General features: G+C 47.6%; 1 protein-coding gene across 2 annotated transcripts in view; it reads right to left on the bottom strand.

The window, feature by feature from the left end:
* Nucleotides 1-27,207, bottom strand: part of MGAT4B (alpha-1,3-mannosyl-glycoprotein 4-beta-N-acetylglucosaminyltransferase B) — a 470,916-nt gene that overhangs the window by 290,045 nt on the left and 153,664 nt on the right. The window contains exon 1 of one of the 2 annotated variants that reach the window (XM_069763604.1): nucleotides 851-899. The exons of the other annotated variant lie outside the window; for it this stretch is intronic. Coding sequence (XP_069619705.1) covers nucleotides 851-884 — 34 coding nt within the window. The 5' untranslated portion in view covers nucleotides 885-899. Of the gene's footprint in view, nucleotides 1-850; nucleotides 900-27,207 lie in introns of those variants that run through there. 2 annotated transcript variants of the gene reach the window in all.

The raw sequence follows: 27,207 nt of genomic DNA, 5'->3' as shown, positions 1-27,207 counted from the left end.
CAGGCACAGTCAATGAGCGCCCGGCAGCCTCTACACAACGACCTCGCTGATTCATATAGGGCACAGACAGCGATGTGACAAGCGCGCAATTGACTGCATTCTCTGTATTTGACCTGCATTAGATTCCTCTAGCACCTGCTGTAAATATGGAGCCAGGGTTTCGGCTGCCTGAAGTGGAGCGAGAAGGTAATACTTTCCATCTTAATAGAGATGCTGTGCAGAGTCAGGCGGACGCCAAATAATGGATCTTGTCTGAAAAATTCCATTTAGTGTTCAGCACGTATTTAAAGAAGAAGTGAACAAAGTTATATACAGAAGAATTGAGCCACGGGCCACATGGAGCTAAAATACCTCTGGTGGGCCAAGCTGACATGGCGGGGGTAAGAATATTTTCTATTCTAGCATCTTACAATATCACAATAACAAGGCTGGAAAACACGTAGGAATAGGGGTGTATCCACTTGAAAGGAGGTACCCTGTTTCGCCGGCCACACAAACATGGCTATGACTGCAGTGGCAAGGTGGTCAACCGCGTGCTCTGCCTCATCGCTCAAAGTCTACGAGTGACCGAAATGGACATGAACCAAGTGGGGTCCCAGTAGAAAGGAGGGACCCTGTTTCGTCGGCCACATATCCATGGCTATAAAGTATTTGGAACAGAAAGGCGATCAACCATGTGCCCTGCCTCGTGTTCAAACAAACAGACCTAAACTCCAGCAATCAGACTCCCGCCAATCTGCCATTTACCCCCTATTCAGTAGATAGGTGCTTGTAGCTGAAGCCCAAAAGGGGCTTTCAGGGATTAAAAAAAATTATCAGAAATGGAATAAGATAATGAAAGACCAAATACCTGTTAAATCTTCTGTGTGGGTACACGGCGACATTGGCGCGCCCTGAAGGTCGTTATTTAGTGGAAGTGCCATCTTCTACACCAAATCACTGCAGCCAATCACTGGATTCAGGTAGAAATGAAGGCCGTGATTCGCTTCGATGACGTCCTGCATACAACGGGTGATTGGTGCAACCAAAACGTGATAGGGGGAACACCACAGCTGAAATAGTAGGGGGCTTAAGAGGGGTATACTTGGTCTATTATTTAGGGTATGTGCACACGTTCAGGATTTTTCGCGTTTTTTTCACGATAAAAACATAAAAAACACATACATATGCATCCTATCATTTAGAATGCATTCCGCAATTTTTGTGCACATGATGCGTTTTCCGTGAAACAAAATGCATCGCGGTTAAAAAAAAAAAAGCAGCATGTTCATTAACCTTCGTCCGGCTGAGTAGGTACAATTGTAACTATTCTGTTTTAAAATTGCAATAACTTTTTTTTTCGAAAAGCCGTAGAGGGCTGAAATTTCGTGACATCTCTGCAGTTTTAGTCCAGAATATATTGGCCAAATTTCAATAAAATATATATGAAGGTACAATTGTACCTCTGCAGCCTGTTAACGTTGTAAAATTATGCAGCCTGACGAAGGTTAATTTTGCGGATTTTTCGAGTTTTTCCCGCTATTTAATGCATTGGGAAAGCTCCGGAAAAAAAACGCGAAAAAATGCACAAAAAACACACAAAAGGCATAAAAAACGCGAAAAAAAAAACGCATGTGGAATTCTGGCAGAAATGTCCGGTTTTGGTCAGGAAATTTCTGCAAGAAATCTTGAACATGTGCACATACCCTTACACAGAGTGTCCTTCTGCTACGGATTGTGTAGTGTCAAAAACAAAGCTCTTAAATTTTGCAAAAACACTGACACAAAGTGAAGATCTTCTCCCTGCTTCCTTCCGAGATGTGTGCAGAGCCTGACACCGTGATATTCTTGAAAGTAAGCAAAGACTTCTGTAACAGCCTCACAGGTCCACAAAAACCCGCTACTATTCAGCAGTACCATGGACAGGAACAACCCACAGTGACAAAAGCTTTGGGGACGTCAACTACAGGCCCTAAATGCAGCACAATCGTTCTCCCAAAAAGGAGCTGTGTAACTCCAAACCAGCCATTATAAACAGAATATCCTCCTGCTGGAGACGGACTGGGACGTCAGCCTGGGAAACGCTCCATCCACAATGGTCGGAAGCACGTTCTACAGCAGTAATGCAGGCAACAGGTCAGCATGCTCTGTAAACGAGACGCAAGGAAAAGACGGCAGGCGATGAGGAATATGAAAACCTCACAGATATTTACATTATCAGAGGTAGATAGAATGGAGAAACCCAATAGGAAGGAGGCGGAAGAATGGACAAGAATCCATAGGATGGGGCATGGTGTCCTAAATGTACAGAAGAGGTGCATATACAGGTCTAGAATGAATGACCCTGTTACTACATGCACCACAGAGATCAAATGTAACGTAATTAACCTTCTTGTATCTCATGCCTCCCAATTCTTGGTCTCCAAAATGGTCTTTGGCCTAAATGAAGAATTCAGACACCTGCAGTCATTACTTGGTTTGTGTAGACCAGGACACAGATAAAAAAGTCACGTCAGATAATATTTCATGCCATGCATATTTTATTAAAGTGGGTGCACCATAATAATGCTGAAATTGACAGACATGGGTAGCATTCCCATCAAGAACATAGTGTCTGAAGAAGGCCTTATACATTCTAGGGGCTTTCCAGGTTCTCACAGCTCCTTCAAACATTCGATTTGAGAAGGTACAAAATTTGAACTGCTAGATACGGCCTATTCTAAGGACAGGCAATACATATTCTTAATTTACATTACTCCTTTAAATTTATGACAATTAACCTGCCGAATATCAGGCTAAAAGAAACACATTTAATGTACATAAAAATGTTCCAACATTCCTGGCAGAAGATACCAAGGAAAGAAGGGTCAGACATGTGGGATTTCAACATGCACAATCTTTTTGATAGGCCACGCTCAAAGGTGTCTCGCACCTGTTTACTCACCCCTTACCAATGAGAACTGCCATCTAAATCTATCTGAACTGTCACGGGTTTAAAGCAACAGAGAGGAACTAAAAGATCGCAGAGTCTGATTTCTCCTACTCCTGCGCTGATTAGAAGCACTTCACCTTCATATTACACAGTGTAAATTTATTTTAACAGTGCAAGGATTAATCTCAGTTGAGAGCTCCTGGAAGCTTTCCTGCATTAAGGCTCTGAACTGTTCACTGTTAGCCACTCCCATCTCCTATATAATCTGGGCCCTGGCTAGCACTCATTGTCAAGAGTTAGCTTATGCTGCATGGCTGGTGGTTGTTATTGGAGAAGGCGTTTGGTGGATTTACCTGTGACTATTGCTAGGTTTTGAGTCTGTGATAATTCCCTTTCTTCTCCTACTTTGGTTTAACCCCATACTCCACTCCCCAGTGATTACCTCTGTTGTCTGTGTGAGTATATTTGCATGTTTGGTATTTTTCGTTATCCCTGTTCATATTACCTTGTTAGTCTGGTTGGTGTATTACAGTATACTACTTCTCCTCTCTTCCCTGGGTGGGGGAAGGGTACAGACTTAAGGCATAATCCAGGGAACAGGGTGAGTTAGGGCGTCCCTAGCGTTAGGGACAGGGCCCCTGGTCCCCGGACACCCAACAACAGAGACGTGACATTACCATTTTGGAAGGATAAAGTATTTGCATAGATTTAGAAGTTACGAAGGAATCACCACCCAGTATTATGCCCTGTGTATGCCCTCTAGGACCCCAGATTAAGTACAACGGTCTAGGAGCACTGCCAAGACTGCTCTTTTAATTAACTTTGCTCTATTCCCATTGCACAACTACAACATGGTTCCTGGCAACTCATGATATATTCCCATCTCTGCGGCATGAGTTGACACACTCAGAACAGAAGCCATACGACATTGTCTGGTTTGGAGATTTAAGGCCTCCTTCCAGCAATGGTTAATGTGTCGGACACATCCCAGGAGGAGGAGGCGGCGGCAGACATCCAGGAGAGAATGTTCCCAGATGACAGCCGGTCCTATGACTAATCTGTGGTCATGTTTATACCACATACTGTACCAGGGGAATAAAAGCCTCACTGTTGTGCAGTCTCTGCTGCTAAACCCCATTAATAGCTGTAAAGTGGAGGACAACAAACTGATCTTGACACTTCGCACGATTCGCTTTAAACAACGCTGTTGGAAGAGAATTGATGGATCTTATGAGAAATCCAGGAAGACAAGGATGTGATGAGAGAGAATTGTCTGAATGTCTAATGCCCATTTAATGTACAACAGTCCGTGCCAAATACTACAATGTACACAGGGCTATAGAATACATAATTAACCTGAGCGTCATCCTACATTACACACGTCTTTATGCCATACCTTCTACCCAACGTGAATCCATCACATCATTCCCAGATATAGGAGCTCGCCCGCACTACGCTGTCCTTGAGATAAAAGCACAGTACATAATGGTGGATCAGGGAGCTCACCACTACCTGCTCCACCATTCAGTTAGTACCGGTATTTAACTTCACTTACACCGGCAGCATCACTGTCTGGTCATTTTTAGCTATTTTGTTGAGCAGAAGCTCTGATTTCTGAATCACCTGTCAGAGGACAGTCTCTTTCCCCTAATGAGCAAAAGGAGGCTCTGCACTTGCCCATACAGAGGAGACCGAGGAGGCTCTTCACCGGTATGTGCGACAACATGACTGCAAGGTCACGTCTGACGTTCCCTCCCAGATGAGGAGGATGTAACATGTCGCATCTGCAACCTGTAGGAACATTCACCAGCAAAAGACTGGGCTGGGAAGTGGCTCTTACAGCCTCATGTCCTAGAATGGAGGAGGAGGCTCAATATTTAGACATTCTGTGATGTTGGAAGTGTCTCCTATCTAATGTAGATGGGAAAGTATAGAAGCATTCTGTGTGACGGGGTGTCATACGGTGTATGGAGGGCACTGGAAACTGGATGGGATCATATTGTGTGGGGGATTGTGCGGGCATGATAATGTGTGTGGGGGCACAGGTCGGGCATCATACTGTGTGTGGGAACATGATACTTGGTACAGGACTGACTTAGGAAGACATCATACTGCATGTGGGGGCACTAAGGCGACATACTCCATGTGGGAGGCTCTGAGGGTGCATATTCTATAGAGGCATAATAATGTAAAGGGACACTTTGGGAGCATCGTACTGAGTGGCTGAGAGGACTGTGGATGCATCAATATGTGTTGGGAGGCATGGTCCACTGTGGAAAGACATGGTGGGTGGATGGGGGTATAATCTGGGGGAATCAAGCGTGAGGAGGAAAATCTTATGATGATATACTGTCCTGGTGACTCATTAAACACATTCAAAATGGTCCCAGGTTATTAGTCCACCAGACAGGCAATTTCCTCCATACTCCATACTATGTCTCCTGTCAGTTTCATGGCAGCGCCTTTTGGAGAAGTGTCACGTGACTGCTGCAACCAATCTTCCTAGATCAATAACAAGCCTTCACATTCTGTCTGAGGCAGTAGAGAGACTGTTCTTCAGGTTCGGATGTAATCTTAAGACTGCAGTCCATCAAGGCCATTGATTGGCTGCAGTGGTTACATGTCGTCGATTCTTCTTCGCTTCTCACCACCAGTGATGAGCGACAGTGGAGAGCAGGAGACATACGTAGCAGAGTCTTGATTTCCAGGGGAGAAGAGGATTACAAGAGCACCCATACGCCCACCAAAGCACAGATACCCCCACCAATGCACAGATACCCCCACCAATGCACAGATACCCCCACCAATGCACAGATACCCCCACCAATGCACAGATACCCCCACCAATGCACAGATACCCCCACCAATGCACAGATGCTCCCACCAATGCACAGATGCACCCATCAATGCACAGATACTCCCCCCCAATGCACAGATACACCCACCAATGCACAGATACACCCACCAATGCACAGATACTCCCCCCCAATGCACAGATGCTCCCCACCAATGCACAGATACTCCCACCAATGCACAGATACACCCACCAATGCACAGATGCTCCCCACCAATGCACAGATACACCCACCAATGCACAGATACTCCCCCCCAATGCACAGATGCTCCCCACCAATGCACAGATACTCCCCCCCAATGCACAGATACTCCCCCCCAATGCACAGATGCTCCCCACCAATGCACAGATACCCCCACCAATGCACAGATACACCCACCAATGCACAGATGCTCCCCCCCAATGCACAGATGCTCCCCACCAATGCACAGATACCCCCACCAATGCACAGATACACCCACCAATGCACAGATGCTCCCCCCCAATGCACAGATACACCCACCAATGCACAGATACTCCCACCAATGCACAGATACACCCACCAATGCACAGATACACCCACCAATGCACAGATACCCCCACCAATGCACAGATACCCCCACCAATGCACAGATACTCCCCCCCCCAATGCACAGATACTCCCCCCCAATGCACAGATACTCCCACCAATGCACAGATGCTCCCACCAATGCACAGATACTCCCACCAATGCACAGATGCTCCCACCAATGCACAGATACTCCCCCCCCCAATGTACAGATGCTCCCACCAATGTACAGATACACCCACCAATGCACAGATACTCCCACCAATGCACAGATACTCCCACCCAATGCACAGATACTCCCACCAATGTACAGATACACCCACCAATGCACAGATACTCCCACCAATGCACAGATGCACCCACCAATGTACAGATACTCCCCCCCAATGCACAGATACTCCCACCAATGCACAGATGCTCCCACCAATGCACAGATACTCCCACCAATGCACAGATGCACCCACCAATGCACAGATACTCCCCCCCAATGTACAGATGCTCCCACCAATGCACAGATACTCCCACCAATGCACAGATGCACCCACCAATGCACAGATACTCCCACCAATGCACAGATGCTCCCACCAATGCACAGATACTCCCCCCCCCCAATGCACAGATACTCCCCCCCAATGCACAGATACTCCCACCAATGCACAGATACTCCCACCAATGCACAGATACTCCCACCAATGCACAGATGCTCCCACCAATGCACAGATACTCCCCCCCCCAATGCACAGATACTCCCCCCCAATGCACAGATACTCCCACCAATGCACAGATACTCCCACCAATGCACAGATGCACCCACCAATGCACAGATACTCCCACCAATGCACAGATGCTCCCACCAATGCACAGATACTCCCCCCCCCAATGCACAGATACTCCCCCCCAATGCACAGATACTCCCACCAATGCACAGATACTCCCACCAATGCACAGATACTCCCACCAATGCACAGATGCTCCCACCAATGCACAGATACTCCCCCCCCCAATGCACAGATACTCCCCCCCAATGCACAGATACTCCCACCAATGCACAGGTACTCCCACCAATGCACAGATGCTCCCACCAATGCACAGATGCTCCCACCAATGCAGATACTCCCACCAATGCACAGATGCACCCACCAATGCACAGATACTCCCCCCCCAATGTACAGATGCTCCCACCAATGTACAGATACACCCACCAATGCACAGATACTCCCACCAATGCACAGATGCTCCCACCAATGCACAGATACTCCCCCCCCCAATGCACAGATACTCCCCCCCAATGCACAGATACTCCCACCAATGCACAGATACTCCCACCAATGCACAGATACTCCCACCAATGCACAGATGCTCCCACCAATGCACAGATACTCCCACCAATGCACAGATGCTCCCACCAATGCACAGATACTCCCACCAATGCACAGATGCACCCACCAATGCACAGATGCTCCCACCAATGCACAGATACTCCCACCAATGCACAGATGCACCCACCAATGCACAGATACTCCCACCAATGCACAGATACTCCCACCAATGCACAGATACTCCCACCAATGCACAGATGCTACCACCAATGCACAGATACTCCCCCCCCCAATGCACAGATACTCCCCCCCAATGCACAGATACTCCCACCAATGCACAGATACTCCCACCAATGCACAGATACTCCCCCCCCCAATGCACAGATACTCCCCCCCAATGCACAGATACTCCCACCAATGCACAGATACTCCCACCAATGCACAGATACTCCCACCAATGCACAGATGCTCCCACCAATGCACAGATACTCCCCCCCCCAATGCACAGATACTCCCCCCCAATGCACAGATACTCCCACCAATGCACAGATACTCCCACCAATGCACAGATGCTCCCACCAATGCACAGATGCTCCCACCAATGCAGATACTCCCACCAATGCACAGATGCACCCACCAATGCACAGATACTCCCCCCCCAATGTACAGATGCTCCCACCAATGTACAGATACACCCACCAATGCACAGATACTCCCACCAATGCACAGATACTCCCCCCCAATGCACAGATACTCCCACCAATGCACAGATGCTCCCACCAATGCACAGATACTCCCACCAATGCACAGATGCACCCACCAATGCACAGATGCTCCCACCAATGCACAGATACTCCCACCAATGCACAGATGCACCCACCAATGCACAGATACTCCCACCAATGCACAGATACTCCCACCAATGCACAGATACTCCCACCAATGCACAGATGCTACCACCAATGCACAGATACTCCCCCCCCCCAATGCACAGATACTCCCCCCCAATGCACAGATACTCCCACCAATGCACAGATACTCCCACCAATGCACAGATACTCCCACCAATGCACAGATGCTCCCACCAATGCACAGATGCTCCCACCAATGCAGATACTCCCACCAATGCACAGATGCACCCACCAATGCACAGATACACCCACCAATGCACAGATACTCCCACCAATGCACAGATACTCCCCCCCAATGCACAGATACTCCCACCAATGCACAGATGCTCCCACCAATGCACAGATACTCCCACCAATGCACAGATGCACCCACCAATGCACAGATGCTCCCACCAATGCACAGATACTCCCACCAATGCACAGATGCTCCCACCAATGCACAGATGCACCCACCAATGCACAGATACTCCCCCCCCCAATGTACAGATGCTCCCACCAATGCACAGATGCACCCACCAATGCACAGATACTCCCCCCCAATGCACAGATACTCCCACCAATGCACAGATGCTCCCACCAATGCACAGATACTCCCACCAATGCACAGATGCACCCACCAATGCACAGATACTCCCACCAATGCACAGATGCTCCCACCAATGCACAGATACTCCCACCAATGCACAGATGCTCCCACCAATGCACAGATGCACCCACCAATGCACAGATACTCCCACCAATGCACAGATGCACCCACCAATGCACAGATACTCCCCCCAATGTACAGATGCTCCCACCAATGCACAGATGCACCCACCAATGCACAGATACTCCCCCCCAATGCACAGATACTCCCACCAATGCACAGATGCTCCCACCAATGCACAGATACTCCCACCAATGCACAGATGCACCCACCAATGCACAGATACTCCCCCCCAATGTACAGATGCTCCCACCAATGCACAGATACTCCCACCAATGCACAGATGCACCCACCAATGCACAGATGCACCCACCAATGCACAGATACTCCCCCCCCAATGTACAGATGCTCCCACCAATGCACAGATGCACCCACCAATGCACAGATGCACCCACCAATGCACAGATACTCCCCCCCAATGTACAGATACACCCACCAATGCACAGATGCACCCACCAATGCACAGATACTCCCCCCCAATGCACAGATACTCCCACCAATGCACAGATGCTCCCACCAATGCACAGATACTCCCACCAATGCACAGATGCACCCACCAATGCACAGATACTCCCCCCCAATGTACAGATGCTCCCACCAATGCACAGATACTCCCACCAATGCACAGATGCACCCACCAATGCACAGATGCACCCACCAATGCACAGATACTCCCCCCCCAATGTACAGATGCTCCCACCAATGCACAGATGCACCCACCAATGCACAGATGCACCCACCAATGCACAGATACTCCCCCCCCCAATGTACAGATACTCCCACCAATGCACAGATGCACCCACCAATGCACAGATACTCCCCCCCAATGTACAGATGCTCCCACCAATGCACAGATACTCCCACCAATGCACAGATGCACCCACCAATGCACAGATGCACCCACCAATGCACAGATACTCCCCCCCCAATGTACAGATGCTCCCACCAATGCACAGATACTCCCACCAATGCACAGATACTCCCCCCCAATGTACAGATGCTCCCACCAATGCACAGATACTCCCACCAATGCACAGATGCACCCACCAATGCACAGATACTCCCACCAATGCACAGATACTCCCACCAATGCACAGATGCTCCCCCCCCAATGTACAGATGCTCCCACCAATGCACAGATGCACCCACCAATGCACAGATACTCCCCCCCAATGCACAGATACTCCCACCAATGCACAGATACTCCCACCAATGCACAGATGCACCCACCAATGCACAGATGCACCCACCAATGCACAGATACTCCCACCAATGCACAGATACTCCCCCCCAATGTACAGATGCTCCCACCAATGCACAGATACTCCCACCAATGCACAGATACTCCCACCAATGCACAGATACACCCACCAATGCACAGATACTCCCCCCCCCAATGCACAGATACTCCCCCCCCCAATGCACAGATACTCCCCCCCCCAATGCACAGATACTCCCCCCCAATGCACAGATACTCCCACCAATGCACAGATACTCCCACCAATGCACAGATGCTCCCACCAATGCACAGATGCTCCCACCAATGCAGATACTCCCACCAATGCACAGATGCACCCACCAATGCACAGATACTCCCCCCCCAATGTACAGATGCTCCCACCAATGTACAGATACACCCACCAATGCACAGATACTCCCACCAATGCACAGATACTCCCCCCCAATGCACAGATACTCCCACCAATGCACAGATGCTCCCACCAATGCACAGATGCACCCACCAATGCACAGATGCTCCCACCAATGCACAGATACTCCCCCCCCCAATGTACAGATGCTCCCACCAATGCACAGATACTCCCACCAATGCACAGATACTCCCACCAATGCACAGATGCTCCCACCAATGCACAGATGCTCCCACCAATGCACAGATGCTCCCACCAATGCACAGATGCACCCACCAATGCACAGATACTCCCCCCCAATGTACAGATGCTCCCACCAATGCACAGATACTCCCACCAATGCACAGATACTCCCACCAATGCACAGATGCTCCCACCAATGCACAGATGCTCCCACCAATGCACAGATGCTCCCACCAATGCACAGATGCACCCACCAATGCACAGATACTCCCCCCCCAATGTACAGATGCTCCCACCAATGCACAGATGCACCCACCAATGCACAGATACTCCCCCCCAATGCACAGATACTCCCACCAATGCACAGATGCTCCCACCAATGCACAGATACTCCCACCAATGCACAGATGCACCCACCAATGCACAGATACTCCCCCCCAATGTACAGATGCTCCCACCAATGCACAGATACTCCCACCAATGCACAGATGCACCCACCAATGCACAGATGCACCCACCAATGCACAGATACTCCCCCCCCAATGTACAGATGCTCCCACCAATGCACAGATGCACCCACCAATGCACAGATGCACCCACCAATGCACAGATACTCCCCCCCCAATGTACAGATACACCCACCAATGCACAGATGCACCCACCAATGCACAGATACTCCCCCCCAATGCACAGATACTCCCACCAATGCACAGATGCTCCCACCAATGCACAGATACTCCCACCAATGCACAGATGCACCCACCAATGCACAGATACTCCCCCCCAATGTACAGATGCTCCCACCAATGCACAGATACTCCCACCAATGCACAGATGCACCCACCAATGCACAGATGCACCCACCAATGCACAGATACTCCCCCCCCAATGTACAGATGCTCCCACCAATGCACAGATGCACCCACCAATGCACAGATGCACCCACCAATGCACAGATACTCCCCCCCCAATGTACAGATACTCCCACCAATGCACAGATGCACCCACCAATGCACAGATACTCCCCCCCAATGTACAGATGCTCCCACCAATGCACAGATACTCCCACCAATGCACAGATGCACCCACCAATGCACAGATGCACCCACCAATGCACAGATACTCCCCCCCCAATGTACAGATGCTCCCACCAATGCACAGATACTCCCACCAATGCACAGATACTCCCCCCCAATGTACAGATGCTCCCACCAATGCACAGATACTCCCACCAATGCACAGATGCACCCACCAATGCACAGATACTCCCACCAATGCACAGATACTCCCACCAATGCACAGATGCTCCCCCCCCCAATGTACAGATGCTCCCACCAATGCACAGATGCACCCACCAATGCACAGATACTCCCCCCCAATGCACAGATACTCCCACCAATGCACAGATACTCCCACCAATGCACAGATGCACCCACCAATGCACAGATGCACCCACCAATGCACAGATACTCCCACCAATGCACAGATACTCCCCCCCAATGTACAGATGCTCCCACCAATGCACAGATACTCCCACCAATGCACAGATACTCCCACCAATGCACAGATACACCCACCAATGCACAGATACTCCCCCCCCCAATGCACAGATACTCCCCCCCCCAATGCACAGATACTCCCCCCCCCAATGCACAGATACTCCCCCCCAATGCACAGATACTCCCACCAATGCACAGATACTCCCACCAATGCACAGATGCTCCCACCAATGCACAGATGCTCCCACCAATGCAGATACTCCCACCAATGCACAGATGCACCCACCAATGCACAGATACTCCCCCCCCAATGTACAGATGCTCCCACCAATGTACAGATACACCCACCAATGCACAGATACTCCCACCAATGCACAGATACTCCCCCCCAATGCACAGATACTCCCACCAATGCACAGATGCTCCCACCAATGCACAGATGCACCCACCAATGCACAGATGCTCCCACCAATGCACAGATACTCCCCCCCCCCAATGTACAGATGCTCCCACCAATGCACAGATACTCCCACCAATGCACAGATACTCCCACCAATGCACAGATGCTCCCACCAATGCACAGATGCTCCCACCAATGCACAGATGCTCCCACCAATGCACAGATGCACCCACCAATGCACAGATACTCCCCCCCAATGTACAGATGCTCCCACCAATGCACAGATACTCCCACCAATGCACAGATACTCCCACCAATGCACAGATGCTCCCACCAATGCACAGATGCTCCCACCAATGCACAGATGCTCCCACCAATGCACAGATACTCCCACCAATGCACAGATGCTCCCACCAATGCACAGATGCACCCACCAATGCACAGATACTCCCCCCCCCCAATGTACAGATGCTCCCACCAATGCACAGATACACCCACCAATGCACAGATACTCCCACCAATGCACAGATACTCCCCCCCAATGCACAGATACTCCCACCAATGCACAGATGCTCCCACCAATGCAGATACTCCCACCAATGCACAGATGCACCCACCAATGCACAGATACTCCCCCCCAATGTACAGATGCTCCCACCAATGCACAGATACACCCACCAATGCACAGATACTCCCACCAATGCACAGATGCACCCACCAATGCACAGATACACCCACCAATGCACAGATACACCCACCAATGCACAGATACTCCCACCAATGCACAGATGCTCCCACCAATGCACAGATGCTCCCACCAATGCACAGATACACCCACCAATGCACAGATACACCCACCAATGCACAGATACTCCCACCAATGCACAGATGCTCCCACCAATGCACAGATACTCCCACCAATGCACAGATACACCCACCAATGCACAGATACTCCCACCAATGCACAGATGCACCCACCAATGCACAGATACTCCCCCCCAATGTACAGATGCTCCCACCAATGCACAGATACTCCCACCAATGCACAGATACTCCCACCAATGCACAGATACACCCACCAATGCACAGATACTCCCCCCCCCAATGCACAGATACTCCCCCCCCCAATGCACAGATACTCCCCCCCAATGCACAGATACTCCCACCAATGCACAGATACTCCCACCAATGCACAGATGCTCCCACCAATGCACAGATGCTCCCACCAATGCAGATACTCCCACCAATGCACAGATGCACCCACCAATGCACAGATACTCCCCCCCCAATGTACAGATGCTCCCACCAATGTACAGATACACCCACCAATGCACAGATACTCCCACCAATGCACAGATACTCCCCCCCAATGCACAGATACTCCCACCAATGCACAGATGCTCCCACCAATGCACAGATGCACCCACCAATGCACAGATGCTCCCACCAATGCACAGATACTCCCCCCCCCAATGTACAGATGCTCCCACCAATGCACAGATACTCCCACCAATGCACAGATACTCCCACCAATGCACAGATGCTCCCACCAATGCACAGATGCTCCCACCAATGCACAGATGCTCCCACCAATGCACAGATGCTCCCACCAATGCACAGATGCACCCACCAATGCACAGATACTCCCCCCCAATGTACAGATGCTCCCACCAATGCACAGATGCTCCCACCAATGCACAGATGCTCCCACCAATGCACAGATGCTCCCACCAATGCACAGATGCTCCCACCAATGCACAGATACTCCCACCAATGCACAGATGCTCCCACCAATGCACAGATGCACCCACCAATGCACAGATACTCCCCCCCCAATGTACAGATGCTCCCACCAATGCACAGATACACCCACCAATGCACAGATACTCCCACCAATGCACAGATACTCCCCCCCAATGCACAGATACTCCCACCAATGCACAGATGCTCCCACCAATGCAGATACTCCCACCAATGCACAGATGCACCCACCAATGCACAGATACTCCCCCCCAATGTACAGATGCTCCCACCAATGCACAGATACACCCACCAATGCACAGATACTCCCACCAATGCACAGATGCTCCCACCAATGCACAGATACACCCACCAATGCACAGATACACCCACCAATGCACAGATACTCCCACCAATGCACAGATGCTCCCACCAATGCACAGATGCTCCCACCAATGCACAGATACACCCACCAATGCACAGATACACCCACCAATGCACAGATACTCCCACCAATGCACAGATGCTCCCACCAATGCACAGATACTCCCACCAATGCACAGATACACCCACCAATGCACAGATACTCCCACCAATGCACAGATGCTCCCACCAATGCACAGATACTCCCACCAATGCACAGATGCTCCCACCAATGCACAGATGCTCCCACCAATGCACAGATACTCCCACCAATGCACAGATACTCCCACCAATGCACAGATACTCCCACCAATGCACAGATACTCCCACCAATGCACAGATGCTCCCACCAATGCACAGATGCTCCCACCAATGCACAGATGCACCCACCAATGCACAGATGCACCCACCAATGCACAGATACTCCCCCCCCAATGTACAGATGCTCCCACCAATGTACAGATACACCCACCAATGCACAGATACTCCCACCAATGCACAGATACTCCCCCCCAATGCACAGATACTCCCACCAATGCACAGATGCTCCCACCAATGCACAGATGCTCCCACCAATGCACAGATGCACCCACCAATGCACAGATACTCCCCCCCAATGTACAGATGCTCCCACCAATGCACAGATACACCCACCAATGCACAGATACTCCCACCAATGCACAGATGCACCCACCAATGCACAGATACTCCCCCCCAATGTACAGATGCTCCCACCAATGTACAGATACACCCACCAATGCACAGATACTCCCACCAATGCACAAATGCTCCCACCAATGCACAGATACTCCCACCAATGCACAGATACTCCCACCAATGCACAGATACACCCACCAATGCACAGATACTCCCACCAATGCACAGATACTCCCACCAATGCACAGATACTCCCACCAATGCACAGATACTCCCACCAATGCACAGATACTCCCACCAATGCACAGATACTCCCACCAATGTACAGATACTCCCACCAATGCACAGATACTCCCAATGCACAAATGCTCCCACCAATGCACAGATACTCCCACCAATGTACAGATGCTCCCACCAATGCACAGATACTCCCACCAATGCACAGATACTCCCACCAATGCACAGATACTCCCACCAATGCACAGATACTCCCACCAATGCACAGATACTCCCACCAATGCACAGATACTCCCACCAATGCACAGATACTCCCACCAATGCACAGATACTCCCACCAATGCACAGATACTCCCACCAATGCACAGATACTCCCACCAATGCACAGATACACCCACCAATGCACAGATACACCCACCAATGCACAGATGCTCCCACCAATGTACAGATGCTCCCACCAATGCACAGATGCTCCCACCAATGTACAGATGCTCCCACCAATGCACAGATACTCCCACCAATGTACAGATACTCCCACCAATGCATAGATACTCCCACCAATGTACAGATGCTCCCACCAATGCACAGATACTCCCACCAATGTACAGATACCCCCACCAATGCATAGATACTCCCACCAATGTACAGATGCTCCCACCAATGCACAGATACTCCCACCAATGCACCTGCAAAGCTAATTTGTGCATGAATAAAAAAGGTGAAAGAAGCACCAAATAATGAGGATATGGGTATTGCAGTAAAGATTCACACTGCCTTAGCCTGCAGTACCTCTGCTTTCCTAGGTAAAATGTTACTGATAAGACTCTTCAAAATAGTAGACCGCTCATTAAAAAAAAAAATGAATTGACAACTGGGCGTAATCAATTTTCCTTATCAAAAGGCAAAGTCCTGCAGGATGATGTATACTAGGATGGCCAGAATGGGCAACACCCAGCTGTCTATTCAGGAGGAATAACTGAAGAACGGCAGAACACAGATCCAAATTAATCATATTATGGGGAATAAAATTCCTCCAATGTCAGAAGACAGATCCCATTAAGAACCAGTAGTGTTTCTGTGGTGATGGTTGGGGAAGGTTAATGAACACATGGCATTGGTAGAGGTCACTGTGCATGGCTGGTTGTGGAAAGGCGCTACTCATACTGAAATGGCAGGTTGGCATGAAACAACGTACAACTTTTCCATAGTCTGCTGTGCCAACACATTCTACGGTTCCGCGGCATAACAACATTGGAAGGATCGCTCGTTATCCATTTGTTATTTTTGGTGTGTTGCTTGTTAAGTGGAATGAATCGATCACCCCACATTTTTTGCATTCTCCACCAATAATGACTAAACCTCTACAGCATTTCAATTAGAGTAGAAGTAATAAAGCGAAGAATGTGAATCCTGCCAGAGATATATTGTCCTTCAGAGTCTCATCTAAAAAGGCAGGGAAGACGGACCCATATAATTACTTACTTTTAGCTGTCATTTTTCCATTTACAATACCGTAATTGTAGATCATGAAAAATCAAAAATAAAAGAAGGGATCTCTAGAAAATAAAGGCAACAGCAATTAATCTTGGAGTACAACTTTGCGTTTAACCCAAACTTTGGGGGGGGGGCTGGGGGAGTCGGAAAAAAAACTAAAACTTCAAATAGAGAAAAGAATCATTTTCAGATTCATATTACTTTGACAATATAAAATTGGCATTAGGATTCCATACATATAGTATTGTGCGCCAAAATTACATGTATTTGTCATGTGCACATCACTTATTCAAAAGTAATGTACAGTAAGAAGCAAGTGTGCTTTTAGTTTCACAGGTTCCAGATGTGCTAAAAAAATATACTACCTATGTGACAACCATAAAGCTTTATACTAAGTAAAAATTTATTAAATGGCTATTCCCCAAAAAAAAAATCAAAATACCCCTATCAATAGGATCAGGCATAACTTGCTGATCGCTGGGTGTCAGACTGCTGAAACCTCCGTCGATCCAGAGATCTAAAACCCCAAGGACAGGGCTCTGTAGCCTTGTCCCGAATGGAGGTGCACGTGTTCAGTCTCAACTTTATTGTATATGGGACTGACAAAAATAGCCAAGTGGTATACTCAGCAGCCCCAAAGACAATGAATGGAGTCTGAGTATGCACACCTACATTAAGGATTGGGCTGCAGTGCCCTAATGGATAGGGAATAACTTTTTTTGGGGTGGTGGACATTTTCAGTTCAATTAAAGAAGTTTGTCCGACGTACCGGCCACTCCGTCTCCCTTCTGTCTAAATTGCTGTCCACTGCCTGTTGTCAAGTGTAATCCGTCTCTAGGGTCAGAGATGTCGAGATGAATTACAGGAAGTCATGGAGGGTCTTTCTTCCTCATTGCCTGTGTGTCAAACTGAATACAGGAATAGCTGGGGGGGAGTAAACTTTTAGTTTAGGACAGGCATGCTGGTAAGTAAAGGAAAGTTTCAGCTCCCATAGTGCTGTAAGAATACAGACTAAGAGAAACTGCCAACTAAGGAGTGGATGGCAAGTAACAAAACACAAGAATCAGGGCAGTTCCTGGGAATATTGGACTGGCATGTGCACCAAGGGCTTAGTTTTAACTTGTACGGGATGAGGGCAGCAAGACAACTCTTTTCTACAAGTTTCTTGTGAAAGAACAGCTATCCTTTAAGACCATTTTGCACTGGCCTCAGACTGGGTGCCATTCAGGTTCTTCTTTTGAAAATCAAATGTTTTTTCTCTTAAGGATCAGAGCTCCAAATTTGATGAAGCCAATGGTGTTTCAAAGTTGTTTTAATTTCCTAATGAGACATCCGGAATACACGATTATTTGGCGACTTGATTCATGTACAGCAGGAAGAAGTGCAGTGCAAGGAAAAAATCACCATATGGTTGGATCAGCTGTTTTCAGCCAGAAACACATTACTACGCAGGGATTGTACATATATAATTTAATTTTAAATAGCATTTTGGGCATTACACAGATACAGCGGTATTTAAAGGGACACTCCAGAAAAAGAGGCACATCCTAGCGTACTGTATCCCAACGCTCCTGAAGGGACGATTCAGGACTTCTGCCATATACCAAACTCTCAAGCCCTTCATTAGGCATAAGGTCTGTTTCATGTGTCCGTGTAACACAGACTGAGCGGATCGCAATATCCAGGTCAACAGCCGGCAGTCTGGACTTGAGCCAAATGCTTCATATACGCCTACGAGGCGGTTAGGTCAGTAGACTTTGCTGTTGGGCTAGGTATTGTGATCCAACCCAAGTTCTGTAGATCACGGACGTGTAAAACCAACACAGGAGAATAGTTTTCTCTGGAGGGTTACTTAAAACAAAAAAATATACTCACGTGGGCAGATCTGTCAAAGAAATTATTGCAATTAAAGTTGAGCAAAACATTTAGTAGGACCCTCGTCCCGAAGGTACATCGGCATGCCATGGCTGCCAATCTGAGCCTTGGAAACCCCCTCCTAGCTTATGGCATCCCTGGCACCTATAGACCTGGTGTGACGCACGCATGATGCCACCCCAAGCCACCAATCACAAGAGGCACCGGGGATCCTGGCAGGTAGGAGGTTCACAGGGCTCCGATAAGGCAGCCACGGACTACCAACACTAATTGCAACTGAGAATCCATTCAATATAGTATCTATAGTGGACCCCATCCCGAATAATGGGATCACCACAAAAAGTAATGCAAAATATCACTGGTTCTAGGCCAGGGGATTCGGTAACAACCAAAATGACCGTTATTACCACTACCCGAGGGGCTGCTGGACGTTTCATTTTATAGAGATATTTTTCTTTTGTGAGTGATGTCGCCAGGATACATCCCTACACAAATAAACCTCTGGGCAGAAGCAAACTCTTCCAAATCCATCCCTTATTCACAACTGCATATTGTGCCAAATAAAGTGGAAAAGGAAGCAACATTTAACAGAGTACCTGGGGCACTGGCATTGTTTGACGTGGTTGTTTGCTTCCCCCCACCTTTTTCTATTTCAACAAACAGCAGGTAAGCGAAATAAGAGTGAGAAAGTGCACAAATTAGATTTCATGATTACAACGCAGGAGGAGACGAGAGGCGATTAAAGTAGCAATTAGTTGTGGAAGAACAGATGACTGAGGTCTGGAGAGAAGAATTTCCTACAAATACATCTGCACTGCACATAATGTACAATAAAGATTTAGTACACCAGTCAGCCGGCGTTACATGAGGTGTGTTCCCCTACGGGGAGGGACTTCCATCAGGCCCTGGAGAGGAAATCTTTATTTGTACCAGATGGGAAGTCCTGCGCCGTCTGGTGGGCGTGCCAGGTCTGGTGGGCATGCCAGGCTTGGTGGGCGTGCCAGGTCTGGTGGGCGTGTCACATCCAGTGGGCGTGCCAGGTCTGGTGGGCTTGCCAGGCTTGGTGGAGGTGCCAGGTCTGGTGGGCGTGCCACATCTGGTGGACGTGCCAGGCCTGGTGGACGTGACAGGCCTGGTGGGCGTGTCACATCCAGTGGGCGTGCCAGGTCTGGTGGGCTTGCCAGGCTTGGTGGAGGTGCCACGTCTGGTGGGCGTGCCAGGCCTGGTGGGCGTGCCAGGCCTGGTGGGCGTGCCAGGCCTGGTGGGCGTGCCAGGCCTGGTGGGCGTGCCAGGCCTGGTGGGCGTGCCAGGCCTGGTGGGCGTGCCAGGCCTGGTGGGCGTGCCAGGCCTGGTGGGCGTGCCAGGCCTGGTGGGCGTGCCAGGCCTGGTGGGCGTGCCAGGCCTGGTGGACGTGCCAGGTCTGGTGGGCGTGCCAGGCCTGGTGGACGTGAAGTAAAAAATACCTTACAAAGTCGCAACATTTTTGAGCAACTTATGAGATTTTTAAGGTTTATACATCTGTCCTAGCCAGTTTGACTAGAATGGGTAGAGCACTGTTAAGACAGGGAATGACTATGCCCACTAGTCTAATTCATGAAAAATTACACCACTTTGGTGGTGTCAATTTTGCCAGAAATGTACTCCAGTACTTGACTGATCTCTGGCGGTGGGGTGCAGCACTTGTAAGACGCATCTAATTCGTTAAGTGGCAAATGCCTCTTAATGAATTAGGCGCATCTTACTCCTACACACTCCTTCATGAAGACTGGCATGTACAATGTCTGTCTTAATTAACCGACCCCTAGAATGCAGTCACTTCGGTAGAGCTTAGCTGTAAATGCTCCCTATACCTTCAGACATTTTGATCTCATGTGGTAGATAATGTGAAAAACAGACAATCAGCAAATCACCATGTAATAAAAATGCTCCTGTCTTACCACAAAGAAATGACTCCAGCGTCTCAGCACCTAGATGTCTCCCTTCCGTCTAAATTACTTTCCACTGGCTGCTAAGTTTCTAGCAGCAGCAACGCAGACAAATTACAAGTTGGGGCAGGTTTTTTATCTCTCTGCTCCTGCTCTCCTGTCTGCCAAACTGCACAAAGACCTAACAAAGGGGTGGGCTTTCAGCTCAATGCTAGCAAGTCATTGGACAATAGCGACAATTCATGTTACATAAGAAAGGAAATGCAGTTCCAGCTCCTAGAATACTGTTAGAATGCTGATCAAGGCAAGACATTTGACACCTGCATTGGCAACACATGCTGGAAAGTGAGGGAAATGGCATTCCTGCTCCTATAGTGCTGATAGAATACTAATGAAGAGGCAACAACCAGTCAAAAAAAGGGAACTGGGGCAGTTACTGCCTATATTAAACACTTATGTGCACAAATAAAAGGTTTAGCTTGTTGGTTATGTGTGGGGGAAAATTACAGAAAACACATTTTTTTACATGTTTAGTGTGAAAGACAGGTTTTAAAGGGTTTTTAGGCAAATTTGGTTTCAGGTGGAATTTAAGGTACAGCCTCCTGGTTTGGGTAGATAGGAATGGTTTTCGGTCCTGCGGTAAAGCTAGAGAGACAGTTACAGCCAACTTAGACTCGGGGAGTATTTTACTTCAACGACATTTTCTGAATCGCCTTGATTATAGTAGTTATCGATCCTGGACTGGCGCTGATTACACACAGTTTCAGTTTCCGGTGTCAATTGATTTTGTGGCCAATATGGTTTCCAGTAGCCACACTGATCGTATCGGCAGCTGTATCCTAGTGAATCAATGGTGAATAGGATCGCACACGTACCTACCAATGACTCACCCCCTTCATGACGCCGCTCCGCTCCACGCTCTAACACTAATTTGTTAAATGAATTAACCTGGGATGCAGCAAATCATTGATGTTGTGGGATAAATTACTTCATTCTGACCAATTCAATAAGAACTGAGCAGTAAATGAAGCAGTAATATTACCACATCCATGTTCTGCCTACAACACGAATGTTTGTGAGATCAGGACACAATCTATATGGGGTACGGACTGCACCCCTGTGTGCCGATTTCCTCATGAACGCACCATACTGAGGGTCCATACTAGGGGACAGGAAGGGACTTCCAGTTCCAGGGCCACCATCTAGGCCCCTTGTAAGCAAGTTTCTCATGGGCTCAAATGGGCACTAATGTCAGACATGATCTTATTTCACAGATAATTTGAAAAATATGAAATCAACAAATCCCCTTTTATTAAAAAAATATGTTGTCTTACCCCAAAAAGTCACCAGAAAGTTTGGTGTCTGCTTTCTGTTCACTGCCTGTTGTCAAGCACAATCTGTCTCTAGATTACAGGAAATAGAGGACAGGTTTTTATCTCTCTGCTCCTGGTGTCCTGCCTGTCAGACTGTATACAGGTATAAGAGGTGAGCACTAGGGTTAGGGCAGGCCGTCATCAGACAAAGGCAGGAACAATGCATGCTAGGAAGAGCGGGAAGGAAAGGTCCGGTCCCTTTTGTGCTGGCAGAATGCTGATGAAGGAGAATCACCGGCTAGAAAACAGTGGATGACAAGTTACATTAGAATAAAAAAATATTCCTGGACATAAACTGGTATGTGCGCTAAAAAGGGACGAGGATAGCAAGGTCAGGCTTTCTTCACATTTTGAGCGAAAAGCCTAATGTGATAAGTGCATCAGACCTTAAAAACTACCGTAATTTATTGTCTCAATTATTTGTCCAAATTGCTTAAATCCATTGTATAAAAAAGTCCAAATGTTAAACTATGATTGTTTTATCACAGAGGACTTCAAGGATAAATCCAGATATATAGGCAAAAATCTAAGGCAAAATGAATCTGCCGCAAAATCCGCACCCGTGATATGACGACTTTGCACAGGATTGTGCACAGCAATTTTACACCATCACAAGGGTGAAATTCAGGTCCCCATCCTGCCCCTCATTTCCTCTACATATAAAGGCGTAGTGACATTTGCCACACGTGTCGCAAAGTCTTTTTGTTTTGCAGAGTAGAAAAGGTGCTGTTATTATAGAGTAACCATGGATATTCCGCATACAGTACGCCTAGGTATGTGATGGGAAACCAAGGACTGACTGTATTTTTCAGCTAAGGAAGAAATTTTAGATTTTTTTTCCAAAAATAAAGCGACAAACCAGAATACCGATGTGCAGTAAAATACACACACTGGACGAATAACAGTATAAATAAGGGGGTCTGATGTCAGAGTGGTCCACAGTCCGGGCACATCGCAAATAAAGTGAGAAGTGCTTAGTGTGCATCTCCTCCTCCAGAGCTGATTAAATCAGACTCAATCAAGCGCTAGTTTTGTGATTAAAAAATAGAAAATGCCAGTAATAACCCTCGGTGGATGCTCCAAAAACAACAAGGGCGGTAATGGACATTCACAAGAGATGTCACAAACAAGTCACGTCAGCAGATTTAAAGGGAACCTGACCAACCCGGATACGCATTCTTCTTCTGTCACTTAAGCCTTGTTCACAAGGAGTGGATTTTCTGCAGGGAAACAGCCGCAGACCCCCACTATCGCGGTGAAATCTGATGCGAGATCCATTTAGAGTCCAACCACGGTATCAGCAGCAAAACCATAAGCTCCTGGCCATACACGACGGGGCAGATTACTAATGGACGGCAATATGGAGACTAGGGGAACTTAGGTTACAGTCTGGACATTCACCAAATTTACCAGAGACACTTGTGTTGGTTGATAAATGTGGCATCTCTAGATCCTTTTGTCAGAATGTCACCACTTCTTCATTGGCTTCTTTTTAAATCATTTTTCTGAGCTGAAATGTTCATGCAGTTTGGTGTATTATTAATCGCACCTTTCCCTGTAAAGCTATTCTAATATTTTATTTTAGAGAACCTTGTTGCCTAAAATCGCTCTAAAAAAAATAGGGAAAAAAAATTGGTACAGTGACGGTCAATGTCGAGAGACTTTTAACAGAAAATCTGTCCCAATGTGTCAAACCAAATCGCACAATGTACTATTCAGCCAAATGTACAACATGACAGACTGGACTCGCAGATCATAGACACAAAAAAAAAAAAAAAAAAAAAAATTGCAGAAAAGTAACAATAAGACTCACAACTTAAAATGTGTCCTGGAAAAATGCTAAAAAAAAAATAAACTTTCCAGGAAAACGTCATACTGCTTAACTTTGGCTGTTGATTTTCTTTTATGTACTTACTGTATATACAAGCCTTTGACGGCAAGCTATCACCAGGTTTTTGCCACCTAACCTGGGAGCAAAATAATGTAGAGACAGTGATCCCAGCAATGTGTCACTTACTAGGCTGCTTGCTGCACTTTTGATAAAACCAGTTTTATCAGCAGAAGATTATCACTAGTAAACCAGCTGCTAAGTAGTCAAGTATATTCATAGGCTCTGGATAACCCCACGCCCACCACTGATTAGCAGGTTTCTGCCCATGCACAGTGTATACAGAAAACTACCAATCAGTGGTGTGGGCGGTGTTTTACAGGGCTCAGCATTTAGAGAACTGCTAGATCTGCAGCAGAGAATTTATACAAAATGACAGCAAGTCATTTTTTATTTTTTTTACTGAGGGACCAGTTTGTTTTGTTTTTAATGGTATGTTCTTAGGGTACATACAATGGGAGGAAAAAAATAAAGTGGATGAGGATTGAGAAAAACAAACAAACAGCAATTTTGTAACATTTGACTTCTTTTTCTTTAGTTTTATGGATTTCATTGTGTGCGATAAAAAGGGAGTTAACGCTACTCTTCGGGCCGGCATTTCATCAGGACACACAATGCTTGTTTAGTGTCAGGCTGGAAAGGTTTCCAATGTGATTATAGATGAATCTTGTAACGTGAAGTCTGGGGACAGATGCACTTTACAGGTCACAAATCAATATGGCTGCACTTTGTCGTCACTTATTGGCCTCCTCAAATAACCGGGATCATGCCAACATTTCTGCAGCCAAATAATGACCATCAATCTTACAGATTTACCAAATGAGACCCTTTTAACATTTTACCCAGAAAGAAAATATTTTTTTTCCGCAAAATGTGACATTTTATGTAGTCGATATTATTTTCTGTCTTTTGGACTATTCCATTCCCGTTTGCACATCGTGTGACCAGGTATTTCCATGAACCGGCTCCCTGGGTGTCATGTTATTTCGGTAGGAACAGCGTTAATTCCCAGATAAAACAGACGTCCTTCCAGTGATGACAATGTGACTCTAAGCCGCGGAGGTTACCCCCTGTCTGTCCAATCTGCCGCAGATTTATCTGCCAGGAGAGGGATTAGTGGAGGACGCCCATGGAGAACAACTGTTATGATGACAAACAACGAATGAAGGCATCCGCCTGTTTGTATTTCTGTAAATTATATGATTCAGCTGCTCATGTCAAGGACAAGACACTGGCCTCCATTATCTGCAACATCAACAGTGTGCCACCCAACCGCCCCGTCCTGATTCATGAGGTGTACGGTCATATCAAAGAACTGAAAAGTATTAGATCTGGTGGCAAAATCCAGAAACACCATCACTGGATCACCTGTGCCCAAAGCCTAAGAGCATCCAGCTTTAGAAAGGTGTCCGGAAAGGGTCAGGAGGACACGTAGGGCCAAAAAGCCCATGGCACTATTAACCAACATTGCCAAAGAAGTCCACTAGCGCCATCCCCGGCTTGTTTTGGCATCCAAATCGCTATCCTAGGTAATTATAGAAAAAAGAAACCCGAACCCCCCCCCCAAATACGCCTCGCTCCAACAGGGCATGTGCTCATCTAGTAAGTGGCCCACTGGTTCAGTAACATTGAGCTAGTGGTCCCACGGGTCTTTGACGATCCAACTTTTCTACATTGATGACATGCCAGTAGTGATAAGCAAATGTGCTGGGATAAGGTGTTATCTGGGCATGCTCGGGTGCTAACCGAGTGTCGTAGGTGTGCTCGAATATTATGTTTGTGTCCCTGCGGCTGCATGTCTCGCGGCTGTTTAATAGCCAAAACACAGGGAATCCCTGCATATGTTGTGCCTGTCTAACAGCCGTGAGACATGCAGCCGCGGGGACATGAACATATTATTCGAGCACACCTATGACACTCGATCAGCACCCGAGCATGCTCAGATAACACCTTATCCCAGCACAATCACTCATCACTACATGCCAACCATGTGCACGTGACCGCTGCAGCCAGTGTCTTCAGCAGTGATGATACACAGGTTGGCACAGGACCACGAAGGTTAGTGATTGTGTGTATGCAGCCGTCACGTGCGCGCGGATGGCACATCATCACTACAACACAGATAATAAAGACTGGCGGGAGCAGCAAAATATTATGCCATTGTAGAACATTCGGTGCTTTGTGAATATTTTTGAAAAATACTAGAGAACCCGTGAAGCACAGGATGTTTTTTTTTTTTTTTATTAATGTGCGACTACTGCCATACTGCCACAATTGAGCAAACCATACAGACATCTACAAATGTAGGGTGCTGGATGCAGACTAAAATTGACATAAGCGGTATTCTTCATGGCTGCTGAACCATTGGTATCAAGATTAATTTTTTTTTTTACAAAACTGTAATTATTGCAGCACAAAATTACAGGGGACCTGACACATTCAAAAATAAGTAAAATACCTTGTGACATTGCCTGAACTGTACGGATCCTGCTGCTGTTTTCCATTTTGCGCTGCATCAGTCAATTACTGAAATATTCACATTTATTGCTTTTGGTGCAAAATATGTAAAATCTCTGCTTGAAGTTCAACTAGGGTTCTCCACAGAGTCTTCTCCAG

This window comes from Ranitomeya imitator, chromosome 4, assembly GCF_032444005.1.
Source record: "Ranitomeya imitator isolate aRanImi1 chromosome 4, aRanImi1.pri, whole genome shotgun sequence".
NCBI lineage: Eukaryota > Metazoa > Chordata > Amphibia > Anura > Dendrobatidae > Ranitomeya > Ranitomeya imitator.
This window is presented reverse-complemented; position numbering and strand designations above follow the sequence as displayed.